General features: G+C 32.3%; 1 protein-coding gene, 1 long non-coding RNA gene and 2 pseudogenes across 3 annotated transcripts; 2 read left to right on the top strand and 2 right to left on the bottom strand.

Annotated features, from left to right (window-relative positions):
* Positions 1 to 7,576: 7,576 nt before the first annotated feature.
* LOC130960687 (putative disease resistance RPP13-like protein 1) lies at positions 7,577 to 8,921 on the top strand (annotated as a pseudogene).
* A 27-nt stretch (positions 8,922 to 8,948) lies between these two features.
* LOC130960686 (putative disease resistance RPP13-like protein 1) lies at positions 8,949 to 10,873 on the bottom strand (annotated as a pseudogene).
* Positions 10,874 to 10,886: 13 nt separating this feature from the next.
* LOC130960685 (uncharacterized) lies at positions 10,887 to 19,670 on the bottom strand. 2 transcript variants are annotated; one of them, XR_009079193.1, is made up of 7 exons: positions 19,344 to 19,670; positions 18,635 to 18,731; positions 17,554 to 17,656; positions 16,921 to 17,014; positions 16,273 to 16,355; positions 11,685 to 11,778; positions 10,887 to 10,924 (listed from the first exon to the last, which is right to left on the bottom strand). It is a non-coding gene; the product is annotated as an uncharacterized LOC130960685 (long non-coding RNA). The 2 variants fall into 2 exon arrangements; XR_009079194.1 differs by having other exon boundaries at positions 18,635 to 18,700.
* A 513-nt stretch (positions 19,671 to 20,183) lies between these two features.
* LOC130963523 (uncharacterized) lies at positions 20,184 to 22,281 on the top strand. The gene is made up of 3 exons (XM_057889627.1): positions 20,184 to 20,445; positions 20,530 to 20,796; positions 20,954 to 22,281. Exons 1-3 carry the CDS (start codon positions 20,184 to 20,186, stop codon positions 22,279 to 22,281), a joined length of 1,857 nt encoding a protein of 618 aa, XP_057745610.1.
* The last annotated feature ends 637 nt before the right edge of the window (positions 22,282 to 22,918 follow it).

Below are 22,918 nucleotides of genomic sequence, written 5' to 3'. Positions count from 1 at the left end.
CTACAGCCTTTTCAATATTCTAGATCATGACACCCTTAACTTCAGAGACATTTTTCTGAACCTTGGCAAGCTTGCTTATCTACTCCATTACTGCATATGCTCCTTGAATTTCAGCCTGCACCATCCAAACAAAACAAAACAAAACAACACCATTTACACAAATTCAACCAAATCAACCTCCATAATCAATTAGTCTCAAACAATAGTATTATACTAACTCAAACAAAAAGCAGCAATTCAGAAACTAACCATCAACAAAATTAACTCAAACAAGCAGCAGCAATTCAGAATATTAATCCCACGCACTCAGAATCACAAAATCACAAAATTAGTATTATACTAACTCAGTAACTCAAAATAGTAAACCCAGCAACTCAGAATCACAGAATCAATATTATTAAAAATAATTGAAAACAAGCAAAAATAAATTGGGCAGCGACGGAGAAAGAAAGTGACGGCAATGAGATCTTGGATTTTTTAGTGAGTGACGGATCGGTCATCTTCAACATTAACAATGTAGTGAAAAAGGGAGGAAATCAGAATAAATAAAAATAACAAAAAAATGAAAAATCAATAACTCGTTCCACCCACAACAGAGGAAACGAATAAAAAGCTAAAGTGAAAAAGGGAGGAAATAAGTGAAAATAAAGAAGAGCATGAAGAAGATGTTGAAGAACGGCGAAGATTGAAGAACTCACGGCGACGGCAAAAAGTCCACGGCGGCAAGGGCACGTTCGCACTACGCACTGAGAGTGGTGCTCAACAGAGAGAGAGAGAGAGAGAGAGAGAGAGAGAGAGAGAGAGAGATGGCTTGGAGACAGAGGCGTTTCGATGACGAGGAAGAGGCAGCGACGATGGCGTGGACAGAGCGGGCTTCACGGCGAGCACAGAATAGCGGCGGCTGTTTGCTCTGATAGGGTTAAGGATTTCACCATTTTCATTTTGGTGAATACTGAGACTCAGATAGAAGGGAGAGGGGATTGGGTCTTCTACGCTGTTTTCTTTTTTTAAGACAAAATGACGCCGTTTAGGGGTGTTATTTTCAAACCAAAAAACGGCTAAAAAATCGGACGGTTCTACCGGTTTACCTGTTAACCGCCGGTTCGACCAATTTTTTCACCAGTTTTTTGCCACACAGTTTTTGGCCTTTCTCGGACCGGCTAAGTGACCGGTTCTCGGTTAATCCAGTTGAACCGGCCGGTCCGGTTCGATTTTCAGAACCATGTCTAAACAAACTGCAAAATAATTTTGAGAAGCATTAGATTATTAATAATACTGTAAATTACAACAGAAAATCTCTAAACCCATACTCACATCCTCCATAAGGTCGCTTGAGTGTCTAATAATCGCTTGAGTCATATCTCGTAGTTTTCGGACCCGTTAATGATGATTCCATCTGCAACATAAATAATTATCTACATATTTTGAATTAAATCTTGCCAGTAAACCATAAATAACATATACGTTAAATTCGAATAAAATAATGACAATTACCTGCGTGCCACAGGTATCTCAGCTGGTGTCGGGAAATCGGCTCCAGCCACGACATAAGCTCCCCCGCCCAAGCAAACAACAAATCAAGTGGTCAATCCATCTCCTTACAATCGTACCGTGATGCACGACATAGTGACCTAAAAAGTGCGCTAGACAAGCTAACCAAGAACTGTAATTGTCAATCTGATCAAAATTCTGGAGTAGTGGTAAATATTTTGCATAGGCATATGCCATTGACTTATCCACGATGATTGTGGTACCCAACAGACAAAAGATGTGACACCTAACATAGCGCATAACAAACTCCCATGTGTCCAAAGGCTGTGTGTCTCTAATATGGCGAATCTATGAAAGATTTATGTAGCTCTTTGAGTAACGGCTCACTTCGGGTTCACTCCCGAATATCGCAAGGCTCTGTGTGACTAAGACGAGGTTGACTGGTTGGTCCGATAGCAGTCACGACATCTTGGTCACGCATAGCCTTGCAATATTCGACAGCGAACCGAAGTGAACCGTTCCTCCAAGAGCAATATAAATCTTTCATGTGTTCGCCATATTACAGACACATAGCTTTTGGACACATGGGAGTCTGTTATGCGTTATGTTAGGTGTCACATCTTCTGTTTGCTCTGCTGGATACCACACTCTTGGCGGATAGGTTGACGGCATATACCCACCAAAGTACCACTGCTCCAAAACTTTGATCAGCAATTACAATTGGGGTCAGCTTGTCTAGCGCACCTTTATAGGTCATTGTGTCGTGCATCACGGTACGATTGTAAGGAGATAGATGACCCACTTGATTTGTTGTAGAAACGAATCCCATGGCTGGCACCGATTCCCCGACAGTAGCTTGCGCCCCCGCTGAGATACTGGAGACCTGCATGTAACTCTCATTATTTTATTTGAATTTAACGTGTATGTTATTCTTGGTTTACTGGCAAGATTTAATTTAAACTATGTGGATAAGTTTCTATACTACAGATAGAATCGATCATCCACGCGTCTGAAAACGACGAAATATGACTCAGGTATCTATTAGGCACGCAATCAACTTTATAGAGGAGGTGAATATGGGTTTAGAGGTTTTTTGTTATAATTTACTGTATTATTAATAATTTAATGCTTCTCGAATCATTTTGCAGTCTGGAGGCCGTCGGCATCATCATTCCTACACGCGCACTTTGATGTCTGGCACAGTGAGGCTATTGGTGTCGTTTGAGTTTGTCGAATGGCTTCTTGCGGATCGAGTGGTTCGCCAATACGAATATACAGAGTCCCCCTTGGCAATACAAGCCATACCAGTTGACACGCATTGCTATACTCTTCGAGGAGAACAACACCATGATTGGCGTGGGGATTCAAGACGAATGGATACAACAATGGGGTAACTATCGGGGTCTGCAACTAATTGCAGACTTCACCATGTCTGCCGATTATCGGAGTTGGTACAGCGGATCAACGAGATGTACCTGAAGCTGTCGGAATTCATTCACCGCAGCATCTAGCACAACCGTATGTAGTGTTTCAACCGTTTTCGTATCATCGCTCACAGCCATCTCATGGACAATCGAGCCATCACATATTACATCACAGCCAGCACAGCATATTTTAGAATAAATTTTAAAAAATCACAAAGTATTCAGATTTTAGAATTAATTTTTATATATTTTTTATTGAATGTGACCATTACAAATGTGAGTCACTTAAAGTTGAAAGATGATGATTTTTGTTGGAGTCACTTAAATGTGAGTCACTTAAACTCCTCGATTTTACTATATTTCTTTTTTGTTGGAGTATAATTATTTACTAGTCTTTTTAATTATGGGATTGATGCTAGTACTTTTTATTAATTTGTTTTGTAGTTATAATTTTAAAAATTGTATTCACATACTGGTATCCTGCGGATTTACATGGATCAATAACCATTACCCCCTTTATATCATTATTAATACTCTCATTGCTGATCTTGGGCGTGTTTAGGTTTTCGCATGTGTTGGGCTCACCAAAACAAAAAATTGGGCCACATATAAATATATAATTATTGGAAAAGTATATGGAACCAACTAATAATCAGCCAAGAATGGAACAACATAATTAATTATAATTAGTTTTATTAATTTATAATTTAATTTGTTTTTTAAATTATTGTTGATCACGTTCAAAACATGAGGGAAGATACGCTAGTGATAGGAGAGAATCACGGAACAAATCCTTTGATCGTTAATTAGTTGGTTCATATAATTAATTATGTTTTATTAATGCGTAACACATGAAACATAGAAATTATATCCAAAACCATCCAATTTACAAGAAAAAGAAACATCCGTGTGCCTATCAGTAGCAACATCCGGTTAAAGTCACCGGTGCCTCTGGTTTACCAGTTGGCTGATTCTTGGCTTATATAAAGTTGGTTCCCTAGCAATGTTGATAATTATTATAGAACAAGTCCAAGAAACAAATTAATATTATGTATAACCTTGACAAGAATGTAAATTTTAATTTGTGCAGTTTATTACTCTTATAAATTTATAATATGGCATGATATTTAGGATGTTGTTAGCATTAGTATTAAATAACATTATGTATATTATAATTCTGTTATAACTATATAGTTTGTTAATTAGATGATCTTATTCTATTTATTAAGTAAATCAGTTATAGTTCTGTTATAAGAATTTTTTATGTTTGGTTGTGATTAATTATGTTTTTTCCACGTTTTTTTGACAGCTTGAGTTCTTGATTTTCAATTGACAAGCCCAAAATCCATTCATCTATGCCACAAAAAATGATACAATAACTAAACTTTGAAGTGTAAAAATCTCTTTCTTTTTTAAGCCTATAAGCAAAAGCAGTAGAAGAAGAAAAAACTGCTTACCAAGTAGTCTCAAAAAACTGGTTGAATATTGGCAGCATGTCCACCAAAATAGATATTTGATTGTAACAAAAATTGGCTACTTTCTGTGAAATTATACCAAAAGTTTCAGATATTCAAACCTTCAAAGTTTTGTTTTTTTTTTAGGGAAAAGAAAAAGAGAAAGGAAAAAAAAAAGAATATAGTAGTGAGGTTATTTACCTGCAGAACAACAGTGATTTATAATACGAGGCCATTCCCAATGACAATAGCTGCAGGACCATCCTAGCCAGCAATCCAAAAATAAAAGATGCAGCTTCAAGAAAGTTAAAAAAGAAATACATGTAATGCTAGCTTTAACATCAAATCAATCAAGTGGAATATACATGAAAGTGTTTTTTATAAACATGCAACACAAGGTATGAAAAAACCACACTAAGTGAGCACTAGCAAGCAAGTCACGGAATCATGGAAGCAACCTGATAGTTATGTTTTCGGTAAAACGCAGTAAAACAGTAAAACGTGGTGCATAACTCCAACTAAATTACAAAAGACAATAAATGACTAAGAAGAATCAGGGACATTAATTTTAAATAATTCTGTTTGAAGGACTCGAAATAAAAAAAGAACCCATAAACTGTCACAGCAAAAATAACATCAATAAACATAAATAAAAGACAAAATAAACATTCAAACCAAAACCATCAAAGATGACACCTAACTAAATAAAAATAAGATCAAGAAAAACTAAACAAATACATCAGATACAATAACTTAAATACTTCCCTATGATAATTAAACACAAGTCCTTAATAAAACATAATAATAAATTCATAAATAAGCTTAATAAAAATAAGTTATAATAAAAAATTATATATTTATAAAATGCATAAAATTTAAAAAAAAAATAAACATATAAAAAATAGAACTAAATAAACTATCTCATTCTTTAAAACTGTAGATTGAGTCCCCAGAAAAGAGAATTAATTTGACTCAATGTTTGAATATAATCATTTTTAGCATTAGTCAAATACTAACCTTGTTCCAAAAATAGTTTTACATGTAGTGTATATTAATTTTGATCTGAGACATGATTCAATTGTTGTGGTCAGATCCATGAAATTTTTTCTGATTTCATTTTGTCCTTGCCTTCTCTAGGTCCATACAAATAAGACATTCTTAGACATCATGATTCTTCTTCCCAGTACTAAATTATCTTTATGAAAGTTATTAACATAGTAACTCTTTCTATAAATGAAACTAAAGCTACATAAAATTTCAGAATAATAGTTTTAATCATCCTAAAATTAAAATTAATAACATAATTTAGTCTTTTATAATTTTTATAATAAAAACATATATTTCTTTATTATCATAACAGAAATACTCACTCTTTATAATATTATTATATTTTTATTCAATTGAACATTTATAAAATATTTTTTTATTATAAGTTGAAAAATTTTAAAGATTAATTTTTTTTAAATTTTTTTCTATTCAAATCTTTTTACTAACATTACATCATATATTTCATAATTTCTTAGAGCATTTCGTTCAATAGGAGTAACCTTTGAATCATAAAGAATACTAAATATTATTCATATTGAACAGAATGTTATTAGAGAATATAAATTATATTTTTTTTTTTTCATTTTTAAAATGTCTCTGTTCAAATTATAATGTCTAATTACATTTCGTATAATAGGAATAATCCTAAATACTGTTAATGGTTCATGGTTATTTTTATTGAAGGAAATATTATTAGAAATGATAAATTATATGATATATTTTTAGGAAAAAGATTTGAACAGAAACAAATCTTAAATATAAAAATAATTAATTTTAAAAACTTTATAATTTGTAATAAAAAAATATTTTATAAAAATTCAATCAAATAAAAATAAAAATATATAATAATAATATAAAAGGAGAATATTTCTCTCGTGATAACGAAATATATTTATTATGAAAAGAATTATATTTGAAGAGAAAAGAATTACTATATTAATATGTGGAATGGAGAATTCTGTTATGATGAGGAGAAAAAATTATATTTGAAGTACCTTATACAAGCAAAAAAAATATAAATATTAAAATATGTTAATTTGAAATTTGAAGTATCGTGATGCATGCAAAAAAAATAATATAGATATTTGAACAGTTCATAAAAAAAGTCCATAAAGTTGCACTACAAAAATAACAATAAACATAAATAAAAAATAAAAAATAAACATATAAAATATAGAAAAATTAAATAAATCGCCTCACATTCTAAAAGTATAAATTAAACCTTTAAAAAAATAGTCACAAAAAAATCTTTAAAAAAATACTAATTTATTCCAATTTTTGAAGATAATTATTTTAAATATGTTATATTATAACAAGAATAATATTTTATTGTGCATGATGGTGAATTTTAATTTTTTACACTCCACTTTCGAAGAGTACATGTTATATGTAATAACAGTAATTCTTTTATAAATATTTGTCGTTGATTACTTGACCTGTCATTATTAAATTAACATTTTTTAATATTTATAATTCTTTTTATACATCAACCGCTATTTTATCGTTATCAATACTAAGAGTTATTTTCAGTAAAAAAAATGCTTTCAAAGACTATAAATTATACAAAGTCTCTTAAAAAAACACATCAACAGGAACAGGTTATAAAAATGAAAAAAATTTATTCTTAAAATTTTTTTCTTTATAAAAAATAAAATATTATTTTATAAAAATGATATTGATTGGAATTATACTAACATTATAATAGGAAAATATCTTCTTAATAATAACGATGAAATTCATACTTTTAACATAAAAATTATGAAATGCTAAACCATGTTATAAATCTTAATTCTAAAATGATACATATCATTTTAGAATTTCGTAAAGCACTAGATTTTATTCATAGAGATAATTACATTGATCCTGAGTTTCATAAAGATAGTTGTGTGCTAGGACAAAAAAATAATAAGGTAAAAGAATGTGGCTTCAAGCCAATTTAACATATTAAAGTCATATACAAAATGAAATCTGAATAAATTTTAAAAATATGGCCAAAACAGTTAAATGATGTCTCAATAAAAATTAACATACACCACAGGTGAAAGCATTCAAACATGTCACTGTTTTCGAGGAAAAGACCCAGAAGCATCATGTGAACTTGTCTAGAAGACCAATAAGCATCTCAATTTTGAAGTCAATTTACAATACCATATACTTGGCTAAACTACACTGCAACCTACCACTTCCTTCTTACCCTTTGTGTTTGTCAGAATTTTTGAATTCCAGAGCATACTATAAACAACTTCCCTCACCCTTTCTTACTTTCTTGTTCTTGTGAACTTGGTTGCATCACTTATTGGAGGAGCTTTCCTCTATTCTTTTCTCAATGTTCTTTTCGACAGGTTGTCCGATGATAAGTTTGTCAACTGGATCCGAGGAAAGAAGCTTGACCAGGATCCGTGTGGAAGGTTGGAGAATATTTTGAAGGTGGTTGAAGCTGTGCTAAATGATGCTGAGAAGAAACAGATCACTGACAATGCTGTCAAGAGGTGGCTCAAAAATCTTCAAGATGCTGTTGACTTGTTGGATGAAATATATACCAAAGCTGCCACTCAAAAGGATCCAAGTAACTTCCTGTCTCATATCTTCAATTCACAAGATAAAGATATGGTTGTGACTACGATTGAAGAAGTCATTGCTAGACTAAAGGATATTGCAAAATACAAAGATATCCTTGGTCTGGAAAAGATTGCAGCGAAGAACATGTCAGGGAGGATTCCATCAACCTCACTAGTTAAAAAATCTGATATGTTTGTTGGCAGGGACAGAAAGAGGGATACCTTAGTGAAATTGTTGTTAGATGATACTAAAGATGGTGAAATATCTGTGATTCCCATCGTGGGCATGGGTGGGATAGGAAAAACTACTCAGGCAAAATTGGTTTATAATGATGCGGAAGTGAAACAAAAATTTCATGTTAAAAGCATGGATTTGTGTTGGTGAGGAGAAATTTGATGTTTTTAAGATGACAAAGACTGTAATAGAGAAAACTGGTAATTCTTGTCACCCAAATGATTTAGATACAGTTCAAAATCATTTGAAGGATAAGCTAGAAGGAAAGAAATTCTTGGTTGTTTTAGATGATGTATGGAGCAATAATCGTGAGGGTTGGGAAAGTTTTCTAACTCCTTTTGAATGTGGAAGTGATGGAGGTCATACTGTTGTAACATCCCGTCTTGATTCAGTTGCTTCTATGGTGAAAACTAATCACATTCAACCTTTCAATTTGAGTTTGTTGCATGAGAAAGATTGTTGGTTAGTGTTTGCAAAACATGCATTTTTTCCTACTGAATCTAGAGACCGTTCAGCTCTAGAAATTATTGGTAGAAAAATTGTTGAAAAGTGTAAAAGGTTACCTTTGACTGTTCAAACACTTGGGAGCTTATTAAGGACAAAAGATCATGAGAGGGAATGGATTGATGTTTTGAATAATGAAATTTGAGAGTTTTCTCAAGATGAGAGTAGCATTCTTCCTGCATTAAGAATTAGTTATTACTACCTTCCATCGGACTTAAAACGTTGCTTTGTTTATTGTTCTTTATTCTCGAAAGACTATGAATTCGAAAGAGATGAACTGCTGTTATTGTGGATGGCAGAAGGTCTTTTGCAGCAACCAAAGAGTGGCAGCACTTTAAAAGAAGTTGATTATATTACAGATTTAGCTTCAAGATCATTTTTTCAACATTCTAACTCTGGTGAAAATTCATTGTGATGTACGATCTCATGTATGATCTAGCGACATTCTATGGTGGAAAGTTCTTTTCTAGAACCTTTGAACTCAAAAATGCAGCCAAGCATGATGCTTATCCTCGTCATCTTTCATAATATAAATTCATGTCAATGCAAAAGGAACATAAGTATCATAGAAGATTGGCATTGACAGATAAATAATGTCACCCAACAGTGTAAAACAAGTCACTGAAGCACCAAAATAATACCAAAAAAGATACAACAGTTGATAAAATAATAAATTTAAAAAAAGAAAATAAAACAAGCACAGGATGAAAATGTAACGAATGAAAGCATGCAAATGTAATAAAGAAAATAGAATGAAAGAGAATGAGGATGAGAAGTTAAATAAACGAAGAAAAAAAAATAAGAAAGGAGGAATGATCATATAAAAGATGACGAGGATAAGCATCATGCTTGGCTGCATTTTTGAATTCAAAGGTTCTAGAAAAGAACTTTCCACCACAGAAAGTCGCTAGATCATGCATGAGATCGTGCATCACAAATGAATCTTCATCAGAGTTAAAATGTTGAAAAAATGATCTTGAAGCTAAATCAGTAAAATATTTATAACCAACTTCTTCTAAAGTGCTGCCACTCTTTGGTTGCTGCAAAAGACCTTCTGCCATCCACAATAACACCAGTTCATCTCTTTCGAATTCATAGTCTTTCGAGAATAAAGAATAATAAACAAAGCAACGTTTTAAGTCCGATGGAAGGTAGTAATAACTAATTCTTAATGCAGGAAGAATGCTACTCTCATCTTCAGAAAACTCCCAAATCTCATTATTCAAAACATCAATCCATTCCCTCTCATGATCTTTTGTCCTTAATAAGCTCCCAAGTGTTTGAACAGTCAAAGGTAACCTTTTACACTTTTCAACAATTTTTCTACCAATAATTTCTAGAGCTGAACGGTCTCTAGATTCAGTAGGAAAAAATGCATGTTTTACAAACACTAACCAACAATCTTCCTCGTGCAACAAACTCAAATTGAAAGGTTGAATGTGATTAGTTTTCACCATAGAAACAACTGAATCAAGACGGGATATTACAACAATATGACCTCCATCACTTCCACATTCAAAAGGAGTTAGAAAACTTTCCCAACCCTCATGATTATTGCTCCATACATCATCTACAACAACCAAGAATTTCTTTCCTTCTAGTTTATCCTTCAAATGATTTTGAACTGTATCTAAATCATTTGGGTGACAAGAATTACCAGTTTTCTCTATTACAGTCTTTGTCATCTTAAAAACATCAAATTCCTCCTCACCAACACAAACCCATGCTTTTAACATGAAATTTTTGTTTCACTTCCGCATCATTATAAACCAATTTTGCCTGAGTAGTTTTTCCTATCCTACCCATGCCCACGATGGGAATCACAGATATTTCACCATCTTTAGTATTATCTAACAACAATTTCACTAAGGTATCCCTCTTTCTGTCCCTGCCAACAAACATCAGATTTTTTAACTAATGAGGTTGATGGAATCCTCCCTGACATGTTCTTCGCTGCAATCTTTTCCAGACCAAGGATATCTTTGTATTTTGCAATATCCTCTAATCTAGCAATGACTTCTTCAATCGTAGTCACAACCATATCCTTATCTTGTGAATTGAAGATATGAGACAGAAAGTTACTTGGATCCTTTTGAGTGGCAGCTTTGGTACATATTTCATCCAACAAGTCAACAGCATCATAGACAGCATCTTAAAGATTTTTGAGCCTCTTGACCAGCCTAGCCACCAATCCAAATATAATAGATGCAGCTTCAAGAAAGTTAAAAAAGAAATACATGTAATGCTAGCTTTAACATGAAATCGGAAGATACATGAAAGTGTTTCTTATAAACATGCAACACAAGGTATGAAAAAACCACACTAAGTGAGCACTAGCAAGCAAGCCATGGAACCATGGAAGCAACCTGATAGTTATGTTTTGGGTAAAACTAAAACTAGCTAGATACAGAAACTTGATATAGAAAGAAAAATGCTCTATGACAAAAATATATCATAGTAAAATGAATTCTGAACCACGGCAAACAAAAAAACTAGTTCTCTAATAATATATTTTTGGGAAAGTATGAGGAGCCAATGAAATATTTATACAATGTGTACAATGGAAGTTTATGGAGTATTAGAGATATAATTATTAGTGTTATATTTTTCCATCAGTTGAAGCTTTTGAGATGAGTGGTATCATGACATGGTATTAAAGCGCTAGATCTGAAAGGTCAAGAGTTTGATCCTTGATGAATCCAAAAATTAAACTAATTTTTCGAAAAGATGTTTATTATCCCTTATACTCGGATGGTTATTCTAAATAGTATAGGAGATGTTCATTTCATAACTCAATAGCCATTGTACACATTGTACAAATAGTCCATTGTCTCCCTAGCGGGATCCTATATTTTTTATTTTAACATAGTATAAAGGAATTAATTACGATCTATTTGTTTTTAAAATCACTTTTTTTTTACTGGTTGGATTTGATTAAGTGATTATTTAAGTTCAGCATGTTAATACTCACCGGATGGATGAAAAGATGATCTCTATCTTCAAGTGCTTCTTATTTAAGTAGCTTCCATCTTCTAAATAGTTCCAAATCAATTTGTCTTAATCACCTGCACATAAAACAACCTCTTGTAATATAAAATGTAAATCCATAATGTTGTTCTTCCAAAATCAGTATTCTTGATTCAAAAGAAACCAAGTAAAGAAGAACTGAAAATAGCCAACCTATTGGAAGAACCAAAACTAACTGCATGAGAGATTGATCAAAAATATCTGTGTGATACACTTTTCAACATCTTCAAAGTCCTTTCATACATAATTAATTAGGCAAAATGACCAAAATCTAACCCTTTACTATCTTTATTGGCAATAATTTAAGAACTTAATTTTAATATACTGTTATTATAAAATAATTTTACTCCTACATTCCATAAAAAATGTTAAGTTAGCAAAAATAACTATTTTTTGGATCAATTGTGTGAATAATAATCCAAAACATCAGACATAATTAAATAATTCTGTAAAATATTTTAGACTGAAAATATATCAAAATTAAACTTACAATTTATTTTCCTATTTTTTTTAACATTCTTAATTTTATCATTTTTACTCCCTTCCATCTTGAATTATTTTATTTTACTTTCCCGCACCGTACCCTACTACACTATCAAGATTCAAGATATATATTTATAAAATGTATAAAATTCACAAAAAGAAAATAAACATATGAAATATAAAAAAACTAAATAAACCATCTCATTCTTTAAAAATGTAGATTAAATCCCCTAAAAAAAAAACTAGTTTGTCTCAATCTTTGAAGATAATCATTTTCAACATTAGTCAAATACTAACCTTGTTCCGAAAGTAGTTTTACATGTAATGCATATTATTGATTTTCACTAAGACATGATTCAATTGTTGTGGCCAGATCTATAATTTTTTTATTCTGTAATTTATAATGAAGAGTTATACGTGATAATTTTCCCATCTTTTAAATCACCTTTATTCAACCCCTATAAATGAGTCAAGTCTATATCCATACGATGCTAGAGTAAAATCCACCTTTTCCCATCTGTTAACAGAATATTATATTATTGAATGTATGAGAAAAATTATTTATATTAATAATATATTAAAATTAAATTTTTTAATTATTGAAAATAAAGATGGCAAAAGATTAGATTTTGGTCATTTTGCCTAATTAATTATGTGTAAACGATTTTGCAGATGTTGACAAGTTCAATGAAAATCCTTATAGATAATCCAAGGAGTTGATTTTATGGAGAAATATAAATTAGAATCCACACAAAGTTGCAATTTCAATCCGTGCTTATAACTTGGCAAGATAAACATAAATATTCCTATAATTGATTTTTGAACTTTGAAACTTTCTCTATTTTGGCAAGGGATGCCCGTTATAGAGATACCTCATGCCACTTGTATAAATAAAAATTTCAAGTGCTATGTCATACTAATATTCAAAGCAGGGTTACATACAAAGCAACATTTGTAGATTAAGTAATAATATTATGTCAAGTTGGCAATTATTGCTGTATTCAAGTGCTTTTATGCAAATATAACATTCATTACATGAGAGAATCATAATTAAGGAAGGTCAATGTGTTTCTACATCATCATACAAATTAAAAGAAAACCTAGTAATTAACAATTTAACATAGTTATAACAGAATTATAACATAGTTATAGCATTAGACATAAATAAACATTTTTTGCACTATAAAATCAGCAATGAGAACATTAATGATATAAACATATAAACAATATCATTGATGCTAACATAATACTTACAATTGTTTCAAGTTAGTTCCAAATTAACTGTAATTAAATACCACTCAAAATTTAACAAAATCAGAAAACTCCTTTTTTCAAATCCTCATTATAAAAATTATCTTCAAAATTTTCTTCCCTAAAAACCAAACCTAGGAGGTCCTTCAACATTGGATTTTTCGATTTTCCTTCAAAATTTTTTGCTTCATGCATAACATGGAATTCGAATTCCGATACTTATGGGATTCGAATTCTGACACTTATTGAAGTAGCCGCGTGAACTTACTACTCAAACATATAAGTTGATTGTTATAAGTTAGGGTTTGATTTATTATTTTTGGGTCAAGAATATTTTTGTGATGCGTCTGCGAAAGGATTTTAGTAAAGGCATGAGTAAAAAAAGGTTAACCGTTATTAACATACGTAAAGCCGCAGGATGAATTCTTCAAGATTTTAACTACAAAACAAACTAAGTATAAGTATTAGCATCAATCCAATAATTAAAAAAACTAAGAAAAATTTAGGCTCTAACAAAAGAAAAAGCTTGGTTATAACTAAAAAAAATTATAAAAGACCAACAAGAATCACCATCCATCAACGTTCTCACATTTGCAATATCCATATTCAATAAAAAATAAACAAAAACTAATTCTAGAATCCGAGTTTGTGATTCTTATCAAGTCTATTCTGATTGCCTAAAATAAATAAATAAAATAATTAATATAATATCTAATAATAATAATAATAATTTAAACTCATTATAAATATTTCTTTATAATAAAAACATAATTTTTATATAATACCATATGTATCAAATCCAAAAAATCTGATCATAAATGAATGCAGACTCCACCAACCTGATCTTCTATCTATAAGAAAATCTTATTAAAACAAAATATATTTATTTTTTATTAAAAATAATTAAAAATAACTAAATAAAAATTTTTACCAAATTTATTCTCTAACATGTGTGGATATGCTTTGACAAAATCGGATAAATTGTTTATATACATCTTCATATTTTACTAAAATATCTCCAATTTTGTTAGAATCATATGTTAGAGCTTCTATCAGATACTGATTTTTCTTTGTCTTGTTAACCCACTAAAAAGAATGTCCTTTTTGCGCAATTTTTTTTATGAAATCAACTTCTATTTTTAATTGAATATTATTATCTAATTCTTGAAATTCATTTTCAATTTTAATATAATAATTTATTATATATGAACGGCTCATTAAAGAAGAAAACTCCATAAAATATCACTATAAAAAAATTTTATAGCGATACCTTATGGAGCTTTCCTCTTTAATGAGCCCTTTAAACAAAATCAATTATTATACCAAAATTGAAAATGAATTCCAAGTGTTAATATTGATATTAAATTAAAAATAAAAATTAATTTCATGAAAAAAATTGGATTAAAAAGATATATTTTTAGTGGGTTAACAAGATAGCAAAGAATTAATATCTAATAGAAACTCTACCTTATGATTCGAAAAATCGGAGATACTTTAATAAAATATGACGATGGATATAACCAACTTATATGGTTTTGCAAAAATATATCTGCACATATTAGGAGAACAAATTTGGTAAGATTTTAATTTATTTACTTTTAATTATTTTTAATAAAAATTCAAAATATATTTTTTTATTTTAATGGAGTTTACTCATAGATATTAAAAATCAAGTTGATAGAAATCAAGTTGATAGAGTACTTACTCAATTATGTTCAAATTTTTTGGATAAGATACACGTGGTGTTATACAAATATAAAGTTTATATTGTCAAAAAGTAAATATTTATAATCAATTTAAGTTCTTTTTATTATTGTTAGATATTATATTAATTCATTATTTTATTTATTTATTTTGGACAATCAGAATAAATTTGAGAAACATCACAAATAATTCGAATTTTAGAATTAATTTTTATTTAGTTTTCATTGAATATGACTATAACAAGTGTGAGTCACTTAAAGTTGACGGATAATAATTCTTGTTAGTTTTTATAATTTTATTATTTAGTTATAATTAAACTTTTCGTTTTACTATATTTTTCTTTTGTTAGGATATTTTAATTATTGAATTTATACTAATACTTTTATCGATTTGTTTTGTGGTTATAATTTTAAGAATTGTATTCACATGCTGATATCCTGCGGATTTACATGGATTCGTACCCATTAACCCCTTTATATCATTAATGTTACTATCATTGCTGATTTCATAGTGCAAAAAAATGTTCATTTATGCTAATTCTATATTGGGCTCAACATAACAAAAATCGGTCACATATGAATATATAATAGTGAATGCTATGGTGCCTAAAAGATAATGTCTATTTACTTAAAAAGGTTAAAAATTATTATTTAATTTAAAAGATATAAAAATAAATAATTTTTAAAAAAATTAAAACTTACTACAAAAAAATAAGTTAAGCAAAATTTAGACAAAAACTCATAGACACCATAGAATTGGCCACATATAATTATCATAGAACAGGTCCAAGAAACAAAAAAATATTATATATAATGTTGACAAGAATGAAAATTTCAATTTGTGCAGAGTTTATTACTCTATTGTAGTAGTGCATGATATTTAGGATCTTGTGAGCATTAGTATTAAATAACATTATGTCTATTATAGTTGTGTTATAACTATGTAGTTTGTTAATTAGATGCACAAAAAATGACACAATAACTAAACTTTGAAGTGTAAAAATCTCTTTCTTTTTTTTTTCTTTATCAATTTTCAAACCCCACCAAACACTAAGCCTATAAGCAAAAGCAGTAGAAGAAGAAAAAACTGCTTACCAAGTAGCCTCAAAAAACTGGTTGAATATTGGCAGCAGCACATATCTCATGTCCACCACCAAATATCTGAATCACTTGGATACCTGAGAAAGAGACCAGAAAATGACATCAGAGGCCTTGCCATAACCGTAGACACACCAAGCCTTCCCTAATGTACCAAAAAATTACAATAGAAAATTTTAATCCACAATATTAACTGGTATTAGTACACTTAATAAGCAAATGGGAGCTACAAGAAGAAAATTGCAATTACTTAGCCAAAATAACATTTTAAAATTAAGTTTACCTCCCAAGGAAAGGGAGAAGATAAAATAAATAGATACTTGATTGTAACAAAAATTGGCTACTTTCTGTGAAATTATACCAAAAGTTCAGATATTCAAACCTTCAAAAGTTTTGTTTTTTTCAGGAAAAAGAAAAAGAGAAAGGGAAAAAAAAGCATATAGTAGTGAGGTTATTTACTTGAAGAACAACAACAGTCGATGATAATATGCGAGGCCATTCGCAATGACGATAGCTGCTGGACCAGCCTAGCCGCCAATCCAAAAAACTAGTTCTCTAATAATAAATTTTATATTTTATAATCACTTTTTTTTACCGGTTGGATTTGATTAAGTGATTAATTAAGTTCAGCATGTTAATACTCACCAGATGGATGAAAAGATGATCTCTATCTTCAAGTGCTTCTTATTTAAGTAACTTCCATCTTCTAAATAGTTCCAAATCAATTTGTCTTCATCACCTACACATAAAACAACCTCTTGTAATATATAAAATGTAAATCCAAAATGTTGTTCATCCAAAATCGGTACTCTTGATTCAAAAGAAACCAAGTAAAGAAGAACTGAAAATAGCCAACCTATTGGAAGAACCAAAACTAACTATACATGAGAGACTGATCAGAGAGAGATCCATGATAGTATGTTGGCAAATGTCGTTTTATTTCCATACATCTAAAGTTAAACATAGATGATAAATAATAAGGATAAAAAATTTTATTACTGGATTCAACCAAGTAAAATACACGTAAATAATAGTACTGCCAAATAAATCAGCAAACTGAAATTTAAAATTTCCATTTAATTAGAGTACGAAACAATCCAATATAAATACTATACTCCAATCATAACATTCTCTTTCCCCAATTATATGGGTCGTTTTTGAAAGATCCCAGAACCTTCATATAAAAATTTCCACAGACGAAAATAACAATAATAAAAGTATTAGTCACAGCAAATGTAAATTTTTTATGGGAGAGTAAATAAGGGTAATTATATTGACCTCTTTGGAAACGAATTGCTTAATTTCATCCTCAGTTGTGTCAGTGTGACCATTTGCTCTCAATACAAACGCAGTTGGCACCTCACCATGCTTCATCAGTCATCTTGCAATTGTGTTTTCAAATTACAGCAATCAGAGAGCGAGAGACCGTGAGAGAAAAAGAGGAGAAAAACTGATAGAGAGATAGAGAAAATGAATGGAAGGAATTGATTTTTAAAGCTGACTTTAAATTTGTGCAGTCAAAAAGAAAAAGTTGGCGCTTAAATTTTGTTTTCAAATCTTAGATATCAAAAAGGAAACATTGCGCTCAAAAGCTCTTGCTATACAATACAGGTAATGATATTTATTATTTTTACCCATCTAAATTCTAAACAAATACAGAATACCATATTTGTCATGGATTCTGTCTGCACAATTAATTAATTATTATATATTAATAACGGCTATATATAAGGTATGATTTTACTTGACTTTAAAAAAGTCATTGAAGTGTGATTCAGAAGTATGCATATGTAAAGAACAAAATTTTCAATGCAGCCAGTTGTCTTCATTTAATTTGTAGGGTCCACCGGTGACCTACTACCCTTTGTCCATTTGTTATTCTCTTTAATTTGTAGTTGTCTTCATTTAAATATAATAAAAATATATACTAATTATTAATAATATAATAAAAATATATAATAATTTTATTAATTATATATTAAAAAGAGACCAGAAAATGACATCAGAGTCCTTGCCATAATCGTATAGACACACCAAGCCTTCCCTAATGTATCAGAAAATTACAATAGAAAATTTTAATCCACAATATTAATTGGTATTAGTACACTTAATCAGCAAATGGGAGCTACAAGAAGAAAATTGCAATTACTTCGCCAAAATAACATTTTAAAATTAAGTCTACCTCCAAGGAAAGGGAGAAGAAAAAATAAATAGATACTTGATTGTAACAAAAATTGGCTACTTTCTGTGAAATTATACCAAAATTTCAGATATTCAAACCTTAAAAAGTTTTGTTTTTTCTTAGGGAAAAGAAGAAGAGAAAGGGGAAAAAAAAGCATATAGTAGTGAGGTTATTTACCTGCAGAACAACAACAGTGGATGATAATGCGAGGCCATTCCCAATGACAATAGCTGCAGGACCAGCCTAGCCACCAATCCACAAATAAAAGATGCAGCTTCAAGAAAGTTAAAAAAGAAATACATGTAATGCTAGCTTTAACATGAAATCAATCAAGTGGAATATACATGAAAGTGTTTCTTATAAACATGCAACACAAGGTATGAAAAAACCACACTAAGTATAAATGATTTTTGCAACGGGAAATTTGATTTGTAGTGAACTAAAAAAAATCACAACACCAGAAAGAAATATACACAACATATGTCAGAATTTGTTGGATAAACTTGATTGTATCTATCCCAAAGAGAGACAAGCTTTCTTCAGCAGAAAAAGAACCATTTTTGATTTCAAGTTGTACATCAACCCCCGGTAACAAATTGAATCCAGGTAAAAATATACTATTTTTAACCCAAAAAAAAAAAAGAGAAGAAAAAATGGTGAGAAAGTAAAAAAAATGTTGCAACTGATTTTTTGGAACACAGCATAAGACCATTGATAAAAATAGAGTCTTCAAAGCTTCTTTCACAAAAACCCCCCATCTTTCTCCCAACATTCTCAACCAACACATAAGAAAAAAAGTTTTCTTTGATCTTAAAAGAAGAACAACAATAACAATATGCACCAACAAATTAAAAAATAAGAATAAGTAAGAGTGAAAAGTGGAAACCTTCAAATGCAACGAGCATGCATTTTGTCAGCGGAAAAACTTCCGGCGAGTGATGCAAAAAGGTCCTAACTACCACGGCGGGATCCTCTTCCAGCCTTTTTAGATCTCAATCTATCACTTCTCTTTTGCTGCGACCCAAGTTCCTGGTGATAAGTTTTTAGCGGTCCAACGGAAGAAGAAGATGTATAGGGGAGAGAGAGAGCGAGAGAGAGAAGGAGATAGAGAGAGAGAGAAGAAGGAGAAGAAGAAGAAGAAGAAGAGCAGCAAAGCAAAGGATTATGTTTTCATGTTTTTGAAGAAAAAGAAATGAACTCTGAAGCTGCACTCTCTGCTTCTGTGTGAGTGAGTGGGTGACAGGAAGACTGAAATATTTATAACTTATTAAAATGATATTTAAAAAAAAATAAAAGATAAAATAGAATTGGAAGAATTAGGCTCATTAATTTAAGGGCAATTTACGCATCTAAATTGTTTGAGCCTCAAAATTACGCAAATACATTGATTTCAAATTCAATACGCAAATGCATTGTTTCGCTATTTTATGTAAACCGTTACTGACAGTAGCGGTTTAGAGGTGTGCATAAACCGCTACTACTATGCAGCGGGCGTGCTGACGTGGCGTGGACTGATTGGTCCAAGCAAGCAACACGTGGGAGGCGTGATGACTCAGCACGCAAGGGGCATTCTGACACGTGTCAAAGCGTGATTGGTTGAGCCAGGCAGTACGTGGGGGCGTGTTAAGTGCACTGCTTTATATAAGGTAGAGTTCGAGAGTGTTTTCCATATTGAGTGAGATTTTAGTGTGTTGTGAGGATTCTTTGAGGCTGTTGTGTTGGTGTAATGGAGGGCACCGCAAATTTGGTGGTGTATCGCAACGGTGAGATAATACGTAATACTCATGAGGGAGTGAAGTTTGTGTCCCAAAATCCGTTTTTGTTTGTGGTTCCATGCACGATGACGTTAATGGAGCTACAGAACGGCCTCTGTCAAAGCATGGAGAATGGTACGAATATGAGAGTAAGCAGAATTCTGTACCGGAATCCGGTTGTGGTTTTTGGTGGTCTAATACAGTTTGATGCCATGCCGATCACTGATGAAGCGAGTATGCAGAAGATGTTTTAAGTTCACCGGCAGACTCAGATGTGACACCCACAGATTGAGGTGTACGTTGATTTTGAAACTGTAGAGGCAGTGGCGGTTCAGAATGATATAGATATACATGATGATAGAGCTGCAGTGTATCAAGGAATGAATAGTGACAGCGAAGATGACTTCGAAGCCACTTATGAGGCCGGCGACGAAGATGAGGATGGTAATGTGGGAGTTGAGGCAGCAGCAGAGAATGTAGTGGTGGGTCCGTCGAGCAGTCAACCGATGGACGTTCCACCGTTTATGCGTGAGTTGGATCTCGGGGCCATGCATGCCCCCGAGTTTCCGGAATATACAAACATAGGTACGTGGTGACTAAATAATAATTTTTTGTTAGTAAACCGGTCTAACCGAACCGCTGTAAATTAAAATAGTTGAATATTCTTAAAATGTTAGTAAAGATATGTATTTTAAATTTTAACTTTAAATATTTTTACTATTTTTTAATTTTGTTGACATAGGCGTTGCCGATGCTGAGGACGGGGAGTTCCGAATTGGAATGGAATACAGTTCTAGAAAGTCGGTCGTCGCAGCAATTAGAACTTTCACTATTGCTAAAGGAGTTGACTATGAGGTGTATGAGTCTGAGCCACAGACGTTCTATGCAAAATGCAAGATGTACGGGCATGGATGTGACTGGCTTATCCGAGCTAGCTTGATACGAAAAAAAGGTTGTTGGGAGATACGAAGATACAACGGTAGGCACACGTGCACGATCGGAACGATTTCACAAGATCATTCCAAACTGGACTCAGATACAGTTGCTGATGCTATAAGGCCATTGGTCGAGACGGACCCGTCCATCAAGGTGAAATCTATAATTGCGGAAGTCCAGTCAAGGTTCAACTATACCATTAGTTACCGAAAGGCTTGGTTGGCAAAGCAGAAGTCCATAGCCAATGTTTTCGGTGGTTGGGAAGATTCTTACCAAGCCTTGCCATGGTGGCTCTCAGTCATGGTGCAGAAGATGCTTGGTTCAGTTGTCCAAATAGAAACACGACCACTGTACAACGGGAATGAGGAGGCACAAGGTGTAAAAATACTTCATCGTGTATTTTGGAGTTTCAATCCATGCATTAGGGCATTCAGGCATTGCAAGCCCCTGGTTCAGGTTGACGGCACACACCTATACGGAAAATACAAAGGTACACTTCTAGTTGCTGTTGCACAAGATGGGAACCAGAACATTGTACCTATCGCCTTTGCCTTAGTGGAAGGGGAGACAGCTGATGCGTCGCACTTCTTTCTCAGGAATCTGCGAATGTATCTTGTTAGAAAAGAGGGCGTGGGTATGATCTCAGACCGACATGAGTCAATACGGGCAGCAGTAAATCGTTCCTGTGGCGACTGGCAACCTCCAAGAGCATGGTGGATGTTTTGTATAAGACACATCGGCAGTAACTTCTTAAGGGCATTCAAAGTCCCTCACTTGCAAAAGCTTGTTGTCAACATAGGGTATTCAAGAACGGTGGAGGAGTACAATATCAACTATAAGAGGTTGGAAGAGCGAGGCGAGGCATATGCCAGGTGGTGCGATGCCATTGGACTCAGACATTGGGTATTGGCATTTGACGAGGGACATCGATGGGGCCATATGACAACGAACCTTGTCGAGTGCATTAACTCAGTGTTGAAGGGTGTTCGTAATCTACCTGTGTTGGCGCTGGTCCGAGCAACATATTATAGGTTAAACGAACTTTTTCCACGTCGCAGGCACCACGCCCCCGGTGTGTTGCCACGTCTCTCCACCTGCTCAGCCACAACCCTACCCCCCCCCCCCCCGTGTTGACCCTGCACCCATACTCCGGCAATACCCCTCTTTCCCCAATATTCAGCCAATACACCACTCAAACATCCATAAGAAAAATAAATTCTGGAAGAATTAATTTGTTCCGGTGAAATAATCTGTCAAAGCTCCAAAGAAGCATTTACACTTTGTTTGGATGTTGCAAAAAAATAAAAGAAAAGAAAATAAGAGAAAAGAAAATGGAAGGAAAAATTGAGTTATTTGTATGTTGTTTGTATGAATAAAAAATAGATGGAAAGAAAATAGAAAGAAAATTTTTCTTTGTTTGGATGGAAAGAAAAATGAGAAGAAAGAAAATTATAATAGTATAAATTATATTAATATCCTTATTATAAAATAAAGTATAAATATTTTTATTTATCATAACTAAGGGTAGTATTGAAAATACAAAATTATAGCATTTTTCTTCTTATTTTCGATTTAGAATCGTCCTTCCCGCCTCCCCCTGGAAGGGGAGGAGGAGGGGGGAGGGGGAGGGGAAGACCGGGAAGGGGAAGGGGAGGGGGAGGGGGAGGCGGACGGGAGGGGAATGGGGCAAGGGGAGACCAGGGAAGGGGGAGGGGGGGAGTAAGGGTATTTTTGTCAAAAAAAAAAAAAGACGATTTTAATACGAAAAAAA

This window comes from Arachis stenosperma, chromosome 2 (genome assembly GCF_014773155.1).
Source record: "Arachis stenosperma cultivar V10309 chromosome 2, arast.V10309.gnm1.PFL2, whole genome shotgun sequence".
NCBI lineage: Eukaryota > Viridiplantae > Streptophyta > Magnoliopsida > Fabales > Fabaceae > Arachis > Arachis stenosperma.
This window is presented reverse-complemented; position numbering and strand designations above follow the sequence as displayed.